Here is a 22,527-nt window from a genome sequence, read left to right as displayed (position 1 = left end):
GTTTGATCCCTGGGTTGGGAAGATCCCCTGGAGGAGGGCATGGCAACCCACTCCAGTATGCTTGCCTGGAAAATCCCATGGACAGAGGAGCTTGGTGGGCTACAGTCCATGGGGTCACAGAGAGTCAGACCCGACTGAACAACTAAGCACAACACAGCACATATATATATATTAAATATATAATATATATTTGATTTTTGCTTCCATTTTGTTGATAATATAAAGAACATTAACAGAAGAATGTCCTGGACTGTGTGATGAAACCTCGGGTTGAGCGATCAACCCCATCCGTTTCCATCTTCTCTGGAAACATTTCTTCAATCTTGTCAAAACACACTCCCTGAGTTTAGAGCTGGGGAATTCTTGGCACAATACTGAGCCAAGGAAGAAAATAAGAATCAGCTTAGGATAAGTGACCCGGAGGATGGCTGGGATACCATCCATGCCGGGTAGGAGTGGGGAAATGCTGGAGATTTAGGCTAGACAGTGAGCAAGGTCACAGCAGTGAAAACAGGCTGACTGGGGCACTCATAAAGCAAGCTGAGGCTACCGTCCGGAAAATCAGGTCCCGGCATCAGCTTTCAGGATGTCTCTGGTGTCTGGTCGGATGTTAGCATTTTTCAGTCAAGGACTGTAAGTTCGAAGGAGTGGGTGGAGAACAGGAGATCTCTTTGATGGCTGGTTCCTCTGAAAACAATAAATAGCTTCTGGAGAGAAGGGCAGGCATCTGGGTGTTGGCTTGGCCGAAGTCAGCAGCGGTTTATCCACCCACAGACGACACAAAGGTAGAGTGGACCGAGGAAGCGGACTGTGGGCTCCCGGCCAGTCTAATCCTGCTCCCAGCAGCCTGGAGGAGTGGTCTGGGGGCATTTCAAAAGAGAAAGATGTTAAGAAGTGTTCAGAAACAGCCCACTGTTGAGAAAGAATCTGCACAAGCTTGAGTAAATGTTGTCTTTTTACTCTGGGCCTGCGCTGAGGAGGAGGTCTTTTGTTTTTCCCCTTCAGTTTATTTTGGTTTGGTTTTTTTTCCCCTTCGATTTATTTTATTTTATTCTTCTACGTTTGCCAAACAATTTGACATTTATATTTGATAAACACAAAATCTACCCGTTGAACCATTTTTGCATACACAGTTCCGTGGGAGTGAATACATTCAAATTGTCCTGCAGGTGTTGTTCTTAAAGAATTTTGATTGGAATATAGTTGCTTGACAATGCTGAGTTAGTTCCTACTGTGCAGCAAAGTGAATCAGCTATATGTATACATACATCCCCTCTTTTTTGGATTTCCTTCCCATCTAGGTCACCACAGAGCACCGAGTAGAGTTTCCTGTGCTGGACAGCAGATTCCAGTCAGTTATCTGTTTTATATGCTTACATGAGTCTTTTTCAGTTCAAACCCACGTTCCTTCAGTGCTCGTTTCACTTCATTTTCTGAGAACAGATGAGGTAATATGAGGTTCCGTGGAAATCTTGGTGTCCCCCCCTTTGCTTTTGCGCTTGTCTGGAAGCACCCTTTGGGTCCAGTCTGCTGTGGAGGGATCGGAAGTCTGTGTTTCAGCCAAGCTCTGATATTTACCTTCAAATGAATTTCTACCCCCCAGGAAACCACTGGGTTCAAAACAAAGGACTTATCCTGCCCTAGAGGTAGAGCCTTCTCTTCTCAGACTTGATGGCTCCAGCGCCAGGCCTGCCAGCATCTCCCCAGAGACGGATCGGTGGGGCGGGACGGGATGCAAGACTTCCCCGGTTGTACTCCTTGTTCCAGCAGCGTTCAGGCTGCAGGAAAACATGGCCTGTTCCATTCAGGGCGGGAGTGGGGGCAGGGGAAGAAGCGAGCGCTGACAGAACCAGCCTCGATGTTGTGGGGAAAGAATGAGGTCACACACGTGAAGCAGGGCCGCACATGCTAAGCCATCTCCGTAAGGAGGAGCTATTTTTATTCCCAAGACTGTACCCGAAGGAGGTAGATCACAAGAAAATGGCCAGGTTTTCAGGAAACTTGTTTTTAAAAATTGTTTCAGGCATGTGTTTCCATCTCATAACACTCTCTCGACACCCATGACGACGCGGAGTTGGTACTCAGGCCCAAACTCACTGTCTCGTGGTACTGCAGCTGTCCTTAGGCTCCTGGTCATCATGGTGGAGAAACAGGTTGAAGTACATTATTCAGTTTGAGGAGGTGGGAAATATTTTCTGATCTTACCCTAATCTTTTTTTTTTTTTTGGACTGGGCCTTGTGGCATGCAAGATCTAATTTCCCTGACCAGGGATTGAACCTCTGTCCCCTGCATTGGGAGTGTGGAGTCTTAGCCACTTGACTGCCAGGGAAGTCTCTGATCTTATTTTAAGAGAACTGAAACATTTCATTTCTTGAGCATTCTGGTTAAGTGCAGGTTTGATTTTCCCAGATGTGCTGCACAACATTAAAATAGAGTAAGATGATGATAACAACATCAATGCATCAAACCAAAAACACTGCAGGAATGCCATAAACTATATATGATGGTAATTCTTCAGTTCACTTCAGTCGCTCAGTCATGTCCAACTCTTTGCGACTCGATGGACTGCAGCACACCAGTCCTCCCTGTTCATCACCAGCTCCCGGGGTTTACTCAAATTCACATCCATTGAGTTGGTGATGCCATCCAACCACCTCATCCTCTGTCGTCCCCTTCTCCTCCTGCCTTCAATCTTTCCCAGCATCAGGGTCTTTTTCCAATGAGTCATTTCTTCACCTCAAGAGGCCAAATTATTGGAGTTTCAGCTTCAACACCAGTCCTTCCAATGAATATTCAGGACTGATTTCCTTTAGGATGGACTAGTTGGATCTCCTTGCAGTCCAAGGGACTCTCAAGAGTCTTCTCCAACATCACAGCTCAAAAGCATCAATTTTTTGGTGCTCAGCTTTCTTTATAGTCCAACTCTCACATCCATACATGGTAATTCTGGAAATTTGCAAAAAAGAACATTGTTTACAGTATAACATGAAGGGATTGCATGTATTTTACAAGTGAAACTCTGCCTTAAAAAAAATGCGTACGGATTGGACTGAAGTCTGAGATTTAATGTGCAAAAAACGAAAATGGATGTTGCTGTAGCATGCTAATTTCCACCAAGTATTTAAATAGGCGAAATGTAAACAAAACCATTTTGGAAGGTGTGTCAGAGGAGGGAGCAGGAAAAGAGGATTAAAGTATAAGATACAAAACGGGAAACTTGATGTCCCCTAATATGTAGCTGTAGAGAACGGCACATTCTGGTGGGGTGGGGAGGGAAGCAAAACTGTGATGTCAGAGTTTTGCCTCCAGTTTCTGGGCTTGGCTCCCTTGACAGTGATAACCACCTACCTGGGCAGGTGCGAGGTCGCTGCCCTTGGGAATCGACTCTGAACAGGGGGTGTGGACTCCTACCCCACATTTCCAACCTGTTCACTCTGCCCTGGGGCCTCAAGATCCTGACAGGCCCCTTTGTTTGGTTACCGATCAGATTCTCTGTTCAGACTTTGCCCCAGATTCTGCCTTTCAGAGCACATGCTGTTTACAGCCTGAAGCCCTGCTCGTAACCCCACCCACCGCTTAGCACTCAGGTTCCACCTGGGGCCCCACCTGCCCTGAAGGGAGATCACCCTGGGCAAGCTCCCCCTTCCTTGTAACTACCCTGCTCCTCCTTAGGAACTTGCCTTAGTCACTAGACAAGGCAGGGATGTTGAATCCTGGGTGCCAACCAAAGTTGACACAAGAGAACATGCTCTCGTGCATTCCGTTTAGGGAGGTAGCTCATGGGCTGGCTTGTGATGCGGCATCAGCAGGGAGTGCATTGTGGAGGGAGAGGCAGAGGACAGGGACTGTGCATACGAAAGCAGAAGGGGCAGCTGCAGGAAGCCTGGGATTGACAGGTGAAATTATTGTTGGCCTAATTTATACAGGAAGACTGTCCACTGTGTCAGAAAGGTGGGTGTGAAGGAAAACCAGATGTGGCCCTGCCCACCAGTGGCTTATGAACTAGCGGAATGAATGCCATGCACACCACATACAGTTACAGCTCGTAGTCAACTGTGAGTGCTGGAGAGGAGGGGTTGCCCACGGTGGGGAGAAGGCAGCTGGCAGCACAGGCTGGAGAGGCAGGTTGAGTCACTGCATGATCGGTTACCTGACTACAGGCCAGGCCTTGGCCATAAGGTGGGGAGACGCTGAAAGAAGAGCCAGGAGCAGAGTAGAGACCTCCCGGAGGGACTGTGCCATACGGTCAGCTTGGGGACCACTGATTTGACGTGGACCCTACATTTTATGAGGGATTAGGTTAGATGACCCTCCCGCCAAGAGGCTAAGGGGCTTTCTCAAACTTGCAAAGCTTTTCGTGAAAATAGATTAGTTCCCAACACCTCCCAAAAGGTGTCTCTTTCTTAAGTTTCTGATGTTTGCTCAGAAGATAAGCCACCTAAGTGGCCCTAGCATGAGTGGGCACCTTGAATATGTTGACAGCGTGCGAGATTGGGTGTACCTCTCTGGGCCGTGAGTCCACGGTGCCAGGTACGAATGGGGCCTCTGCATTCACTATTGTGACTTGGCCACAACACACTCATTGTGGCTGAGTGCCAGCCCATTAGTGAGCCACAGCTTGTTTTCCTGAACGGGCTGGTGGAGGCTTGCTCCATTGTCTCCCGTCACTCCTCCTCCCCTTGCCTATTCTTCCCTGAAGACGTGGCCGTGAGCATTCAGCCCAGCAGGGCTGGGAGATGGTTTTTCCCTGGGCCCCCCACCCCTACCCCAAAGAAGTGCCGATGAGCTTATTCTACACAGTGAAGTTAGAATCAGAATCATACGGTGGCCACATTTAAAAGACAACCTTATCAAAATTACACGACAGCAGCGATTCACTTGTTGTTTCTGTGAGTTTCTCTACATGGTGAGTGCACATTTGTTGAGTTCTCTCTTGCCATCCCCCACACCCGTGCTTTGAGTCACTCCCTTGCTCAGGATTTGGTTATGTATTCGAAGCAATAGACACATGCTTCCTTTTCGTGCGCAGTAGAAAGTATGGTGGATGCGTTTCCAGGATTCCCCAGGGATTCCATTCCATCCACCCAGGTGATCTCTAAGGTCCCTGGAACTTGTACTTAATTCACGTTATATGACACGGAGGCCAAGGAGTTAGAACCCTTGGCCAAGTTACTCAGCTCAGTTTCACTTGATGAATTCTATTCTGCACGCAGTCACCTGTAACTGCAGTCTGCCTCACATTATGCCACGTAGAAGGTTGTGGGTGATGCAGACAAGTGTGAGACATGTTCCTGCCTCCTGCCCAAGAAGAGATCATTTCACTAGAGAAATATAATAGGAAGTTGAAAAGATTACATACTACAAAGTAGGACATACGTGTGTGTGTGTGTCTACATGCATGCGTGCTCAGTTGCTCGGTTGTGTCTGACTCTTTTATGAAAACCCCACAGACTATAGCCTGCCAGGTTCCTCTGTCCAGGGGATTTTTCAGGGAAGAATACTGCAGTCAGCTGCCATTTCCTTCTCCAGGGGATCTTCCTGACCCAGGGATCGAACCTGCGGCCCCTGCACTGCAGGTGGATTCCTTACCACTGAGCCACAGGGGAAGCCCACCATGTGTCTACATATACACGCGTATAGTGATAAAGGCATCAGGTGCTGAGCATGAGAAGTTTAGATTAGGGTGTACTAGGGCACCCCAATAACCCCTAACATGTGTTGAGCACTTATTCTGCGCCAGCATCCTTCCAGGATCATGTACATTTATTAACTAATTCTCATAATTAAGTTTTTACCCAGGAGGTAAGAACTGTTATTATCTCCCTGTCTCAGATGAGGAAACTGAGTGCAGTAAAATTAGGTCACTTATTCATGGTCACAGAGTCAGTAAGTGGCAGAGGCAGAATTGAACCAAGGAAATCTGACTGCATGTATGCTCTTAACCGCCAGTTTACAAATACCACCAACCATGAAAGGTCTTCCTAAGAATGGAGCAGGAAAGAATAACCCGGTTTAGGTCAGTCGGAAAAAGAAGAGAAACTTTCGCAGGCAAAGAGGTGGCTGGAGGGCTGGAGTGGAGACAAGCTGACGTGTCTGGGGTGGTGAAGACGTGGGGTCGGTGGAGAGGATGGTCCCTGATGGAGGCGTTGGGAGAGCGTAGGCGCCGTGGGTTCCAAGATGGCGGCATTCGCTTCTGTGCACACTGGGAGCTGCTCATGCTGTAAAGCTGGGCGGTGCTTGGCAAAGTACTTTTTAAATTTGTTTATTTTCTACACAGAACCTTAGTTGTGGCATGTGGGATCTAGTTTCCTGACCAGGGATTGAACCCCAGGTCCCCTGCCTTGGGTGTTAGAGTCTTAGCCACTGAACCCCAGGGAAGTCGCAGGAAAGTACTTTTGATGGTTTTTAATAGAGCATCTGAAACACTCTTCTAGAAGGATTGATTTATAGAACTGGAAGACTCCCCAGTACAGAGTTGACAGTGTATGTATCTTGGGATTTTCAATGACCTCTTCCTTTTTTTTTTTTTCCATTGATCCACAGGGCTTCTAACTTTATAAATTAAATGAGCATGTATTATTTTGTCATGAGAAAAACTAAGAAAAAGAAAATGAGTTAAACTGCTTTAAAAAACTGCAGAATGGATCCTCTCTAAAAGTGTACTCAGGCATGGGTTAGGGTTTGTACTTTAAAAGTCTGGAGATGAGCTTTATATTGTGTTGCCATATGTATATATAAATTTTTATTTATTTATTTTTGGCTATGTGGTACACCGTTTTCGCATTGCAGTGGCTTCTCTTGTTGGGTATGGGCTCTAGGGCACATGGGCTCAGTAGTTGTGGCTCCTGGGCTCTAAAGCACAGGCTCAACAATTGTGGCACACAGGCTTGGCTGCTCCATGGCATGTGTGATCTTCCCGGGCCAGGGATTGAACCTGCGTCTCCTGCACTGGCAGGTGGATTCTTTACCACTGAGCCGCCAGGGAAGCCCTGCCTTATCTTTTAAGCATGTGGCTATGCACGTGATTCTAGGTGGCCTGATGGGGTTTTCTCTGTGGCCCATCTCAGGCATGTCAGGCCTCATTTGGGCTTCTGGTAAAAGGGATATCTGTGCCTTGTTTTCTGAGGGCGGGAGGGGAGCTTTTCCTTTGTAAATAAGATGGTTTGGCAAGCGAGACAAAAAGAAAAGACGCCACTAGCAGACTGGGAGAGATGGGGATGAGAAGAGAGAGGGAACATTCCAGTACAGCAGTCAGAGTGGAGTCAGTGTCCAGGACAGGACACTGGAGAAAGAGAGAGGCTGGCAGGGCTGGAGAGACGTCATGTATGTGTGCTCCCGTGAAAGAGTTGAAAAATGCCGACTATGACTTCTTCTTAATTATTTATTTTACAAATATATTTAAAAATTTTATTTATTCTTTGGCCACAGCATGCAGCATTTTAGATCATAGTTCCCTAATCAGGGATTGAACCTGCGCCCCCCCACCCCCACCCCACTGCAGAGGTTTAGGGAAGTCCCTGATTTCCTTATAAATAGTACAGAAAAATCTGACATAAGTCAATGTAGTAGAAAAGACCCAAGTCACATTGTACATCCCTTCACATAAACCACTCTTGGGATCGAAATATTGTAGTTATATTACAAGGGTTTTGCATAGATCCTTGTTCAGTTCAGTTCAGTTCAGTTCAGTCACTCAGTGGTGTCCAACTCTGCGACCCCGTGGACTGCAGCATGCCAGGCCTCCCTGTCCATCACCAACTCCCGGAGTCTACTCAAACTCATGTCCATAGAGTTGGTGGTGCCATCCAACCATCTCACCCTCTGTTGTCCCCTTCTCCTCCTGCCTTCAATCTTTCCCAGCATCAGGGTCTTTTCCAATGAGTCAGTTCTTCACATCAGGTGGCCAAAGTATTGGAGTTTCAGCTTCAGCACCAGTCCTTCCAATGAATATTCAGGACCAATTTCCTTTAGGATGGACAGGTTGTATCTCCTTGCAGTCCAAGGGACTCTCAAGAGTCTTTTCCAACACCACAGTTCAAAAGCATCAATTCTTCAGTGCTCAGCTTTCTTTATAGTCCAACTCTCACATCCATACATGACTACTGGAAAAACCATAGCCCTGACTAGATGGACCTTTGTTGGAAAAGTAGTGTCTCTGCTTTTCAATATGCTGTCATGTTAAATAGTTGGTCATAACTTTTCTTCCAAGGAGCAAGCGTCTTTTAATTTCATGGCTTGGCTAGATCCTTGAATAGTATTCAAACATGGATAGAGAGAGAGGCAGAAGATTGCTTAATTTCTGATATTGGAACAAGATTCACTTTGAAGTTCCTCAGTTTGCATATTTGGCTCTGTACTTGTTCCTCACCCATATTTATTTTCATCTTTTTAAAGTCACAAACTGTTGAGCTTTGATATGTCTTACACAGGATTTGTACTCTGTTGATATGGCTCCATTCCCAGCATATGGTGAAGCAATTCTTTTCTGACACCTTCTTAAAAGGAGGCTTAGAGTAAACACAGGCCTGTGCACACACTTGAAGTACTTGAAGCAAATACTCACTAATCTTTATCTCCCTTGATGCCTTGCACTGTTTTTGTCTGTGGTAAAGCTAAATAATTCATGAATGTGAAAGGCATGTTGCATAGCAAGGATATTAGATGACATGTTTTCACCTTCTTCCCTTACCTTTCTGTTTTATGCAATGAAATAATTTCAGAGTCTGCAAGGCAGAATGTCTGGGATCATACAGCTAACTGGCCCTGGGAAAATTACTTAAACTGACCTTCAACTACTTCTCCTACAGCTCCAACACTGACTTGGAAAAGTTGCCTAACCTGAGTTTGCTCAGCTACAACAAGGGTATAATAATAGCACCTTGAGACTTCCCTGGGGGTCCAGTGGCTGGGACTCCATGTTCCCAATCCAGGGGGCCTGGGTTCAATCCTTGGTCAGGGAACTAGACCCCACGTGCTGCAACTAACAGTTCGCATGCTAAAGATCCTGTGTGCTGCCCTGATGTAGCCGAATAAATAAATATCTTAACCAAAGTAATAATAATAGTAGTGCCTACCTCAGGCAGAGGAACCAGAGATCAAATTGCCAACATCCGCTGGATCATCGAAAAAGCAAGAGAGTTCCAGAAAAACATCTATTTCTGCTTTATTGGCTGTGCCAAAGCCTTTGACTGTGTGGATCACAATAAACTGTGGAAAGTTCTGAAAGAGATGGGAATACCAGACCACCTGACCTGCCTCTTGAGAAACCTATATGCAGGTCAGGAAGCAACAGTTAGAACTGGACATGGAACAACAGACTGGTTCCAAATAGGAAAAGGAGTACGTCAAGGCTGTATATTATCACCCTGCTTATTTAACTTATATGCAGAGTACATCATGAGAAATGTGGGGCTGGAAGAAGCACAAGCTGGAATCAAGATTGCTGGGAGAATTATCAGTAACCTCAGATATGCAGATCACACCACCCTTATGGCAGAAAGTGAAGAGGAACTAAAAAGCCTCTTGATGAAAGTGAAAAAGGAGAGTGAAAAAGTTGGCCTAAAGCTCAACATTTAGAAAACGAAGATCATGGCATCTGGTCCCATCACTTCATGGGAAATAGGGAAACAGTGGAAACAGTGTCAGACTTTATTTTTCTGGGCTCCAAAATCACTGCAGATGGTGACTGCAGCCATGAAATTAAAAGATGCTTACTCCTTGGAAGGAAGTTATGACCAACCTAGCTAGCATATTCAAAAGCAGAGACATTACTTTGCCAACAAAGGTCCGTCTAGTTAAGGTTATGGTTTTTCCTGTGGTCATGTATGGATGTGAGAGTTGGACTGTGAAGAAAGTTGAGCCCAGAAGAATTGATGCTTTTGAACTGTGATGTTGGAGAAGACTCTTGAGAGTCCCTTGGACTGCAAGGAGATCCAACCAGTCCATCCTAAAGGAGATCAGTCCTGGGTGTTCATCGGAAGGACTGATGCTAAAACTGAAACTCCAGTACTTTGGCCACCTCATGCGAAGAGTTGACTCATTGGAAAAGACTCTGATGCTGGGAGGGATTGGGGGCAGGAGGAGAAGGGGATGACAGAAGATGAGATGGCTGGATGGCATCACTGACTCGATGGACGTGAGTCTGAGTGAACTCCGGGAGTTGGTGATGGACAGGGAGGCCTGGCGTGCTGCGATTCATGGGGTCGCAAAGAGTCGGACATGACTGAGTGATTGAACTTAACTGACCTCTCAGTGTTGTTACGAGAATGAAATCAGTCCAGTGTGCAAAGGGCTTAAAACAGTACTTGCCACATGTTAAGTACCACTTAGATTTTAACTATGAGTAGTAGTTTCATCATCACCATCTTATGGGATTGAGAAAAAGTAATGTGTACCTCGGGTGCTCTCAGTTATAATTGTAATGATTGGTTGCTTTGTTGCCTTTGATTCCTTCAGTCATTTGCTGAATGGCTAGGTGTACATTTGAATAGAAAATTAAGTATTATGAATAATAATGAGATAATTTAATCAGATCTTCTGAGTTTGGGTTTTTTTTTTGGGGGGGGAGTGGAGTGTGGGTGTCTGACCATATTTAACAAGATTTACAGGCTCACTAGGGGCATCATTTCTCAGTCAAAATTCCTTCCATTCATTCACTTTGGTAGGATGGAAATCTGTGCCCTTTTCATTTATAAATGTTCATGACCTGGGGCTTCCCTGGTGCCCCCATGATTAAGACTTCGCCTTCTAATACAGGGGGTGGGGGTTCCACCCCTGGTCAGAGAGCTAAGTTCCCACATGTCTGGGGCCAAAAAAAAAAGACATAAAACAGAAGCAATACTGTAAGAAATTCAATAAAGACTTTAAAAATGGTACACACACACACACACACAAAATCAGTGACCTAAGAAAATCCCACGGACAGAGGAGCCTGGTGGGGGGCCGCATAGAGTCAGACACGACTGAGCGACTTCACTTTCACTTTTCACTTTTCATGCATTGGAGAAGGAAATGGCAATCCACTCCAGTGTTCTTGCCTGGAGAATCCCAGGGAGGGCAGAGCCTGGTGGGCTGCCGTCTATGGGGTCGCACAGAGTCAGACACAACTGAAGCGACTTAGCAGTGGCAGCAGCAAGTCTATAATGACACTAGATTAGAAACTCTATCGCTTAGAGTTGAGAGACTTTGAATCAAGTACTCTTGTAAGTTTCAGTATCTTCCTCTGGAAAAGGGGAAAAATAGGGCCTCCTTCCCAAAATGCTTGTAAAACCCGTCATAGTAACAGTGTCGAAGCTGTGCTGAGCGCTGACTCTGTGCCAGGTTCTAAGCCTTTTTTTTTAATATGTATAATTGTTTTATAAAAATGAGATCAAATTATATATGGTTTTCTGCATTTTACTTTTTAAAAAGATTTTTATCATTATTATTTTAAACACCAGAAACATTGTATATGGGGGTATAGCCAATTAACAATGTTGTGATAGTTTCAGATGAACTGTGAAGGGACTTAGTCATACATATACATGTATCCATTCTCCCCCAAACTCCCCTCCCATCCCAGCTGCCACATAATATTGAGTTGGGTTCCATATGCTATACAGTAGGTCCTTGTTGGTTATCCATTTTAAATATTCTGCTCCAAGTGTTGAACTTACTTGAAGAACTTAGTATGATGCCCAGCCCTCTGTAAGCATGAGGTATGGTTGTTCTTGTTACTCGGAGTCTGAAGAGGTGGATGTAGCCAGACTGGAAGGCGTAAGCTTGAGCTAAGTCATCGGAAGGTCATGGTGGAGGTGGGATTCGAATCCTATCAGTGTGGCTCCAGAGTCCATGACTGCACGCCTTGTGTGACTGCCGCCTGTCCCTGCAGTCCTCTGTCCCCCTGTGTTCCAGCCCAACGCTGTTGTGCACCCAACTTGCCCTTTGTCTCCTTTGGGGGATCACCTCCCTGGGGAATACACACCCTCTATTTGGTACACGTGGGCTTCCCAGGTGGCGCTAGTGGTAAAGAACCTGCCTGCCAGTGCAGGAGACGTAAGAGATGTGGGTTCTATCCTGGGTTGGGAAGATCCCCTGGAGGAGGCATGGCAACCCACTCCAGTATTCTTGCCTGGAGAATCCCATGGACAGAGGAGCCTGATGGGCTACAGTCTATGGGGTCGCAAAGAGCTGGACACGACTGCAGTGAGTTAGCACACACACACACGACTGTCGGCCTTGAAGCCTGTCCTGCTCAGCTTCCTGGGAATCCCCAGGGCACTTTGCACAGGGGAGCTTGACAGCAGGGAACTCTTCAGAGATCACTGTGTCCCTGCCTCTCCACTCCCAAGTCTCCCACTTGATATACACTACTTGAGTATTTATGACCAATGAACTGATAATCTTGGAACCCAGGGCTCACCTCTCACAGCTGTCTTCTAGAATCTGGGGGAAGGACAGGAGCGTGGAGGACCCCACCTTTGTCACCGGATCACTGCCCCAGGTGAGATGCACATTGGCCCTGACTTTGCCCTGTCAGCCTCCTCCTCTGCGTCATCCCGTGACTTGGTCCCCTCCAGAAGAGAGTAGGGGCGGCTACATACATGAAGCTTCTAGCCTCCACCCTCACAAACAGGGTCTGTATATGTAAAGCCAGGGGAGCCCATTGGAAGACACACACACACACACACACACACAGTCCTAAATTTTGGACACTCTCTAAACCTGGAGCGGTCCATCAGAGTTCACCGTGTGTCAGGTCTGAAAGTCCTGTGCTTAGTAGCTCAGTCTGTGTCAGACTCTTTGTAACCCCATGGACTGTAGCCTGCCAGGTTCCTCTGTCCATGGAATTTTCCAGGTAAAAATACTGCAGTGGGTTGTCATGCCTTCCTCCAGGGGATCTGCCCAACCCAGGGATCGAACCCAGGTCTCCCGTATTACAGGCAGATTCTTTACCATCAGAGCTACCAGGGAAGCCCCTGAAAGTCCAGAATAAAAAGATCTGGGGTGTGCCTACGTGCTGGGATATTCAGAGCTGCTCCAATTAATGTACATTTTGCTTAAATATATACTTTTTGGGGGGCATGTGATCTGTTGCAGCACCTTTTTTTTAACCTAATTATTTTTTTTAAATTAAGCTTTATTATAGTTGCTTCTGTTGTTGTTGTTCAGTCACTAAGTCATGTCCGACTCTTTGTGACCCCGTGGACTGCAGCACGCCAGGCTTCCCTGTCCTTCACCATCTCCCAAAGTTTTCTCAAACTCATGTCCATCTGTTCTGTATGTCTGTGAGTCTGTTTTGTCACAGCACCTTTTTAAAAAAAAAAAAAAAAAAAGCTCCATTCAAACTTCACATCTTGTACTTCTTCCATTTTTTGGAGGGGTCGTGAAGTGGTTACAGGAGGAGGGGAGGGCCTGTGACTGAAGCCTCTTTGGAGTGGGCTTTTTGGGACTCAGTGCAGACTCTGCCCCCAGAGGCCTGAGGTCACATCCTAACCTCTTGGATGTCCTGCCGCATGGACTGTGTGATCCCATTAGTAAAAATGGACATTCTAAACCCAGGCATTTAAACTGTAATCCTGCTAAATAATTCGTTTCCTGTTTTATATTGTTGACACAGAAGAGGGGGTGGAAAAATCCAGAAATGTTTTCCAGTGCATTTCCTTCCTTCCACCCCCAGTCCTGCTAAAGATACAGCGTGGTGCTGGGGTTAGTCCCAAGTGCTGCATTTTTATGTTCCCAGGTTCTTTCCTGGTAGAAATGGCGTCTTCTAATTTCTGTCACTACCGTACCAGTACCTGCTGGGTGTACAGAAGGTGCTCAGTACACTGATTGATCTCCTACTGACTTTGTACCCCAGCTGACAGCTCTATGGAGAATCTTGTTGTTCAGTCACTGTCATGCCTGACTCTTTGTGACCCCATGAACTGCAGCACACCAGGCTTCCTTGTCCTTCACCACCTCCTGGAGTTTGCTCAGACTCATGTCCATCGAGTCGATCATGCCATCCAACCATCTCATCCTCTGTCATGCCCTTCTCCTCCTGCTCTCAATCTTCCCCAGCATCAGGGGGCTTTTCCAGTGAGTTGGCTCTTCACATTGGGTTGCCAAAATATTGGCGCTGTGGCCTGATATTATGGTTCACCTGGGAGCTTTCACTTCTGTTTTGTCTCCAGCTTTTCCTCTTTTATCTGAAGTCAAACTCCATCCCACAATTGAAATTACTCTTCTGGTTGCCAAAGATTTTCATCCTGCCAGATGAAGTGTGTGTGTGCGTGCTTGCGTGTGTGTGTGTGTGTGTGCGCGTGCGTGTGTGTGTGTGTGGAGGGGGGAGGACATGAATCAGAATGAAGAGCATCTGATGAGTTTAACCATCAATTTCTTGACTGTTTCTCCTTGGTGATCCCCTCCTGACTCTTCTTTCATTCCTGATTCTACTCCTCCCTTCCTTCCCCCTCCTCTCTTCCTGCTGGCCCCCTGCTTTGTCTCTGGTTTGTCCTTAGCCTTCCCTTTCCTGTCCACACTTTCCCTCACTGAGTTCACTCATTCCTTTAGTTCCTGCTCACAGCCCCTGTAGATGGTGTCCCCCAAAATAAATCTAGAGCTGTTTCACTCCTCTGTGCCTGGCCTGGATTTCCAGTGATTCACACGACACCCACACTTACCTGACCCACATACTACCATAAATTCAGAATCTCCAACAGGCAATGTATTACTTGCTCACCCCCATCTCCTTTCTCTTCTCAGCTATGCCATTTTAGTTAAAACCCCATTCTTTCCATGATGTGGAAATACAAACTGAGAGGTCTTTAGCCATGTGTCTTTCTTCCATCTTGTATACCCAGTCTGTCGTGAATCTTCCCTAAGAAAACACGTCTTGTTTTCACGTCTGTTCCACTGCTGACACCCAGCCTGGCCCCAGCACGGGCTGTTCATCCCAGTAAGAGCCTTTGCCTCCCCTTCCTCCCCTCCCTGCTCTTCCCTCCTCCCCCTCCTGCCCCTCCTCCTCCCTCCTCCCTCCTCTCCATGGCCTATTCTCCCCACTTGCTAGGAGTGGCTAAGGGGGGCCCTCACTCCCCACCTCCAAATCTGAGGGTGGTCCCTGCTCCCTGCTGAGCACCATGTATACCCTCTCAGTGTTCTCAACCACAGGCCCTGTGACTGTCACCCCCTCCCTCCATCTCCTTCTGTGATTAGTGGATTAAATCCCCAAGTCATCAAGTGCCTGCTACCCACCACAGGGACATGCAGTGATATGAACAGAGAAGGTCCCTCCCAGCCCCGGCAAGTTCAGCCTTCAGCCCCCTGCCGCCCCCCACCCCACCTTTCCGAGTCCAGCCTGTCCCACCTCCTCCTCAAAGCTGCCACCCACAGTGAGGAATCCCTTCTCAGAATTCCTACTGCTCTTGCTGTGGGCATCAGTTTAGCTACTCTCTGATCTCTTCGTGACTATTAGTTTTAGCTCCTCAGCTGGGTTGTAATATCCTCGAGGGCCACTTTTATTTGTGCCGAGGGCCATCCCCAATTTGGGTGTGTGTATCTGTAGTATTCACAATGCCTACTACTAATCTGCCAGAGTATGTAATTAAGATACAATTAGGATAGCACAATGAACCAGGCGTGGCAGCAAGTGCTTTAAATGCATTTATCATATAATGAGTGGGTACCGGGCACACACTTAATTGATTTAAGGAAGACAGTCTTGTTCAGCTGTTCTCCAGCTGTGGGTCTCAGGAAAGTCCTGTTTGCTCTCTGAGACTCGGTCTCCTCATTCACAAAATTGGGAACTGGACGCCTGCTTTTTAAGGTTCTTTCCAGTTCCAACACTGTTGTGCAACTTCATTTCAGTCTCCTCGTTTCTAGAGAATTTTTGCTTTGTGTTGTGCACAGATTTGTTGCTCGGAGAATACAAAGCAAATAGGGCAGAATCCCTGCCCTCAAAGTTGTCTCCATCCATTGTAGTAACTGGAAGCCAGAGGTACTGGATGGGTGAGTGGGAGGGGGCCGGTTACGTCACTGGGAGAACGCAGGGCGATTCCTGAGTTGGTTCTAATTAGAAGCTTCCTGAAGGAGGAGAGATTTCCGTTCAGTTGAAAGGAAGCAGTTGACTGGCCGAGTGGGAGTACAGAGGCACCTCCTGGCAGAGCTGGTGGGCTGAGCAGCCATTCCGCAGAGGCCAGAACAGGCTGTGTTGAAGACCAACCAGCCAGACGCGGTGCTGCGTGCTAAATTTAAAGTGGTGACCGAACCACCGATGTTACTGACACCTACAACCGAAGAATCTCGACTGTGTCAGAAAAGTATGTGGATCCCAGAGGGGTGAGATGTGTGGGTATTGGAGATTCATCCTCAGTTAGGACCATTTATTTTGGAATCCTCACAGGCTGAGGCCATAGAGGGTAGGCAGAGGAGGGGGTCAAACCCAAGGATGATACATCTGGGTTCCTAACATAATATAATACAGGGAATTATAACAATCAGCTAATCCCAGAGATAATAATAATACATATTTCTTTCTGTCCTCATTTCAACAAGGACCTGAAGGGGTTGGCAAGTATATTCACATGCAACACAAGAAAAATACAAGAGATAAAAAATGAGGAAATAAAGTAGAAATAATAGTGTGAGGCCAGGGGAAAAGTGCCCCAAAGCTCTAAATACTTGACCAAGGTGGGTACATGATTGAGGCTCCACATCTTAGCAACAAATGCTAAGTTTTTCCTTGTTGTTCAGTTGCTAGGTCGTGTCCAACTCTTTGAGACCCCGAAGACTGCAACACGCCAGGCTTCCCTGTCTTCACTATCTCCCAGAGTTTGCTCAAACTCATGTCCATTGAATTGGTGATGCCATCTAACCATCTCATCCTCTATTGTCCCCTTCTCCTCCTGCCCTCAATCTTCCCTGGCAATAGGGGCTTTTCCAGTGAGTTGGCTCTTCGCATCAGGTGGCCAAAGTATTGCAGCTTCAGCTTCAGTCCTTCCAATGAATATTCAGGATTGATTTCCTTTAGGATGGACTGGTTTGATCTCCTTAAGGGGCAGTTCTTATCTGAAATATAGTAATTCAGCATCTCAAAGATTCCAAGCTTGTGTTCAGAGACTTATTCTTACTGAGTAAAGAGGTTTTGCATCCTGGATAACGCTGTGTGCTTTCATTCACTTTGACTGCTGTTAAATAAACTCATTAGAAACCAAAGCTGAAGGCAAAATGCCCACCCAAGTCTTTGTGGCTGAATGTGTGCAGCTGCATTGCAACACACCAGTGATTTTACTTAAGTAAACCCCGGTTCTGGGGTCGAAGAGAATGTCTTCTCTTGAGAAAATGTCATTGTCATTGATGTCAAATGTTATTGTCTTAGCCTGCTTCTAAGAAAGGCTTTCCCCTCTGCCTCCTCACCTACCCCCAACACACTTTCCCCCCAGTACACCCTTTTATTCATCAGCACCATCTGAGAAGGGCCCTGTGCCCGGAGCCTCGGGGCTTCATGTGTGAGGGCGATGGAGCGGAGACAGATGGGTGCCGGGTCCCGGCCCTGGTGACCGGCTGTGCTCTTGTTGACAGTGTGAAGCAGCATGAACGCTATGGCCAGCTGACCCTGGTCAACTCCACCGCGGCCGACACGGGTGAGTTCAGCTGCTGGGGACAGCTCTGCACCGGCTATGTCTGCAGGAGGGATGAGGCCAAGACAGGCTCCACCTACATCTTCTTCACAGGTAAGAGGCTGGCTGCATTGGCAGAACTCTCCAGGCTCCTGGACTTGCCCATATTAAAGGTTCCCTCTGTATGCTGATTATCAGATAAGGACAATGAGAACACTCCCTATTTCCCAGACTCTGAAAAGCTCAGGCTTTACATCAATTATTTCATGTAAGTCTTGCAATACCTCTTCAGGGTAATTACTACTATGTACTTTTTTCAGTGAGAAAGTTGAGGTTGAGGGAGATTAAGTAAGTCCTTCAGGTCAGATGGTAAGAAGTGGCTGGACCAGGATTTGCACCCAGAACTGTGTGGTCCCAGAGTCTGTACCTGCGTTGTCCAGTACGGCAGCCAGCAGACATGTGGTGGTACTAGTGGTAAAGAATCTGCCTGCCAATTCAGGAGGTTTAAGAGATGCAGGTTCTATCCCTGGATTGGGAAGATCCCCTGGAGAAGGAAATGGCAACTCACTCCAGTATTCTTGCTGGAGAATCCCCACGGCCAGAGGAGTCTGGCGGGAAACAGTCCATGGGGTCACAGAGAGTCGGACGTGACTGAGCAACTAAGCACACACGCGTAAAACTTAGTAACTGATCTGCTACGTCAGGGGGAAGATCGAAGGCGGAGGAGAAGGGGACGACAGAGGACAAGATGGCTGGGTGGCATCACCGCCTCAATGGACATGAGTTTGAGCAAACTCCAGGAGATGGTGATGGACACGGGAGCCTGGCGTGCTGCAGCCCATGGGGTCGCAAAGAGTCGGGCATGACTGAGTGACTGAACTGACTGATGTCAAGAGAAAGAAGATGGTATGGGTGTGGATTTGAGACTATGGGTTTGAAGTTGAGGCGTGTGTGACTATTCAAATGTCGTTGGGGATTAGTTAAAATTAAACAAGGTCGAGACTTCTCTGGCAGCCCAGTGGTTAAGACTCTGTGCTTTGAATGCAGGTTCAACCCCTGGTCAGGGAACTAAGGTCCCACATGCCATGAGGCACTACCAAAAAAAAAAAAAATTCTCTCCCATGCCAAGGCTATACAAATATATTTTTAAAATTTTTTTAAATTAAACAAAGTTAAAAATTCAGCTTCTCAGTGACAGCTGCCATGTTTCAAGTGCTTCATTGGCACCTGTGGCCAGTGTCTACCCTCCTGGACAGTGGAGACAGAAGAGCCATCGGCACAGAGAGCTCTGTTGCGTGGTGTGGCTGTACACGTCCAGTCCCTGTGCTCTCACAATCTCTGGTGACCTCCTTTCTGGAACTGCCACTGTCAGAGAATGCCTGGCTAACGGTCTCCTTGAGTTTGTCCTTGTGAGTACCACGAGCTGAGGTTTGGGACAGCGTTCCACAGGCTGCAGTGGCTCCAACCCTGACACCTGTGCCCGTGTCAGCCCTTGAAACTGCCGGTCAGGGGCCTCTCCTCCCCTGCAGGGCCAGGGCCAGGTTTCCCAGGCAGAACTTGCACTTGGAGAAGCAGGCACTGCAGAGTGGCTTGCCAGCCTTTTCTGCTGCTGAGCTCTCTATATTCTAAAATTTGGGGAAGATGTTCTCCAACAAGGCTCAGAGGTCAGGGACAGCTTTCTGGAATCTTTCAAATGCCATGCCCTGGTGCTTCTGCTGTCTGAGGCGTTTCAGGTGAAGCCAGGAGGCCTCCTTAGTGTCTGAGTAGGCTTTGTAATGAGGTTTGTCTACCTCCTGAATCCATCTGTTGTACCTGTAGATTTCCCGTGACTCAGATCTACAGTTCAGATAACCATAGGCTCTGACCTTTAATGAACACTTCAGCAAAATCTCACACATTCTCCCATCCTGCCCAAAGAGCTCCTCTCTGGCGAGCAGATACATCAGCAGAGTGCTCTGTGATTCTGGAGACACGTGCATCTCATTTAATTTCCACAAAGCTCTGAGGAAATTAGCAGAAGCTAATTATCTCTTTTTTAGAAATAATCAGGGAAGCTTCCCTGATGGCTCAGTGGGTTAAGAATCTGCCTGCGGTACAGGAGACACAGGAGATGTAGGTTTGACCCCTGGGTTGGGAAGATCCTCTGGAGGAGGGAAAGGAAACCCACCCTAGTATTCTTGCCTGGAAAATCCCATGGACAGAGGCGCCTGGCGGGCTACAGTCCATAGGGTTGCAAAGAGTGGGACATAACTGAGCAACTCTGCACACTAGAAATAATAATGCTGATGCTAAGATACAACAGGGCGAGGTGACTTGACTTCAAGTGGCAGAGTAAAGAGTCATATCCCTTTTTTCTGGTCCAGGATCCAGTGTTCTTACTGCCTTAACCCATTGATTGATTGATCAATCAATTGACTTGTAGAGTGATTGACTACTGTGCTGTGTCTTAGTTGCAGTGAGTAAATTGTTAGTTGCAGCATGTGGGATCTAGTTCCCTGACCAGGGATTGAACCTGGGCCCCCTGCGTTAGGACCGTGGAGTCCTAGCCACTGGACCAGCAGGGAAGTCCCTTAACCTACTTTTAAGACAAGGTGATGGAAAGATTGACAGACACACATAAGCTAGCATAACTGGCATCGTCAGAATTGCTGACAGCTGTTCACGGCCATTGCTTCTGAGCCTCATTCTGGATTGCACCACCCAAAAGTGCCCACATGCCCATAGAATGGTACCACATGCCCATAGAATGGTACCACATGCCCACAGAATGGTACCACGTGCCCATAGAATGGTACCACACTAGGAAGCGGCAGTGGAAAGGAGATTAATTAAGGCTCATGGGACCTGTTATTCTGGACAAGGACTGATACCATGTTTCAAATTGCAGAATGAAAATTCTTTGTTGTGATTAGCACTATTGTGTCTTCCCCAAATAATGGTTATTAAAACTGAGATTTTTGAACTGAAGAGCTAACTTTGAGCAGAAAGAAAGTCTCATTGGGTAATAGGTTCTCTAAGTTCTGGAGGTGGATCCTCTTTCTTAATTTATGGAAGCCCTTTTGGGTGTCACAGGAAGGCTGAAAAATCAACATTTCAACTTTCAAAAAAACCTGCATCAGAGCTGTGACTGAATGGATTGTATTGTTTTCTTATTCCTCAACACTGAGAGTCCAGTTGAATTTTCAGGATAGGGTTTAGCAATTTGTCTTTTCAAGCATTAGAGAACCAAGATGGGCTGTTATGGAGGCTCTTGGCTCTGGAGTCTCTCAGAACATGTGCTTCCCCACCACCCACACAGAGAAATGTCTGGCATCCATTTTGCATGTGTGTTTCCTAGAGTTTGATTATAAACACTGTGAAGCTGCTTTTGACTGTTAATTTGTGCAATTTTTGATTAAGCAACTGCTACAAGGCTTCAGCAATATGTGAACCGTGAACTTCCTGATGTTCAAGCTGGTTTTAGAAAAGGCAGAGGAACCAGAGATCAAATGGCCATCCGCTGGATCATGGAAAAAGCAAGAGAGTTCCAGAAAAACATCTATTTCTGCCTTATTGACTATGCCAAAGCCTCTGACTGTGTGGATCACAATAAACTGGAAAATTCTGAAAGAGATGGGAATACCAGACCACCTGACCTGTCTCTTGAGAAATCTGTATGCAGGTCAGGAAGCAACAGTTAGAACTGGACATGGAACAACAGACTGGTTCCAAATAGGAAAAGGAGTACGTCAAGGCTGTATATTGTCACCCTGCTTATTTAACTTCTATGCAGAGTACATCATGAGAAACGCTGGACTAGAAGAAGCACAAGCTGGAATCAAGATTGCCGGGAGAAATATCAATAACCTCAGATATGCAGATGACACCACCCTTATGGCAGAAAGTGAAGAGGAACTAAAGAGCCTCTTGATGAAAGTGAAAGAGGAGAGTGAAAAAGTTGGCTTAAAGCTCAACATTCAGAAAACGAAGATCATGGCATCTGGTCCCATCACTTCATGGGAAATAGATGGGGAAACAGTGGAAACAGTGTCAGACTTCATTTTTTTGGGCTCCAAAATCACTGCAGATGGTGACTGCAGCTATGAAATTAAAAGACGCTTACTCCTTGGAAGGAAAGTTATGACCAACCTAGATAGCATATTCAAAAGCAGAGACATTACTTGGCCAACAAAGGTCCGTCTAGTCAAGGCTATGGTTTTTCCTGTGGTCATGTATGGATGTGAGAGTTGGACTGTGAAGAAGGCTGAGCACCGAAGAATTGATGCTTTTGAACTGTGGTGTTGGAGAAGACTCTTGAGAGTCCCTTGGACTGCAAGGAGATCCAACCAGTCCATTCTGAAGGACATCAGCCCTGGGATTTTTTTGGAAGGAATGATGCTAAAGCTGAAACTCCAGTACCTTGGCCACCTCATGCAAAGAGTTGACTCATTGGAAAAGACTCTGATGCTGGGAGGGATTGGGGGCAGGAGGAGAAGGGGACGACAGAGGATGAGATGGCTGGATGGCATCACTGACTCGATGGACGTGAGTCTGAGTGAACTCCGGGAGTTGGTGATGGACAGGGAGGCCTGGCGTGCTGCGATTCATGGGGTCTCGAAGAGTCAGACACGACTGAGCGACTGAACTGAACTGAACAAGTTATATTTGTATTCAATCTTCATCCAGGAGGCTCTCAGAGACTTTTTCTTCTCCCCTGCTCTAACTTTGTATTGAAGTATGACTTATGCTGTGGGAAATACACAAATCACAACTCAGTCACAGCTCAGTGACTGATCCTCAAGTTAACCACCTCCGAGATCATGTAACCACCTCCCAGATCATGTAACCACCTCCCAGATCAAGGCAGGGGAGTGGAGGGAAACATTACCAGCAGTAGGGCTTCCTCATAGTAAGAGGCATGGGCTCCAGTTTACACATGTGGTAAAACCATATGAACCAGCATTTTACCAA

At 46.8% G+C, this 22,527-nt stretch overlaps 1 protein-coding gene across 1 annotated transcript in view; it reads left to right on the top strand.

The window, feature by feature from the left end:
* The window catches only part of PDGFRL (platelet derived growth factor receptor like), a 74,679-nt gene that overhangs the window by 37,508 nt on the left and 14,644 nt on the right, over positions 1 to 22,527 (top strand). Inside the window, exon 3 of the mRNA XM_027530225.1 lies at positions 17,540 to 17,691. Within this exon, the coding sequence (XP_027386026.1) occupies positions 17,540 to 17,691 (152 nt within the window). The remainder of the gene's footprint in view (positions 1 to 17,539; positions 17,692 to 22,527) is intronic.

The sequence above is a fragment of the Bos indicus x Bos taurus genome, chromosome 27, assembly GCF_003369695.1.
Source record: "Bos indicus x Bos taurus breed Angus x Brahman F1 hybrid chromosome 27, Bos_hybrid_MaternalHap_v2.0, whole genome shotgun sequence".
Taxonomy (NCBI): domain Eukaryota; kingdom Metazoa; phylum Chordata; class Mammalia; order Artiodactyla; family Bovidae; genus Bos; species Bos indicus x Bos taurus.
Note: the sequence above shows the minus strand (reverse complement) of the source record. Positions and strands in the feature narration are given on the sequence as shown.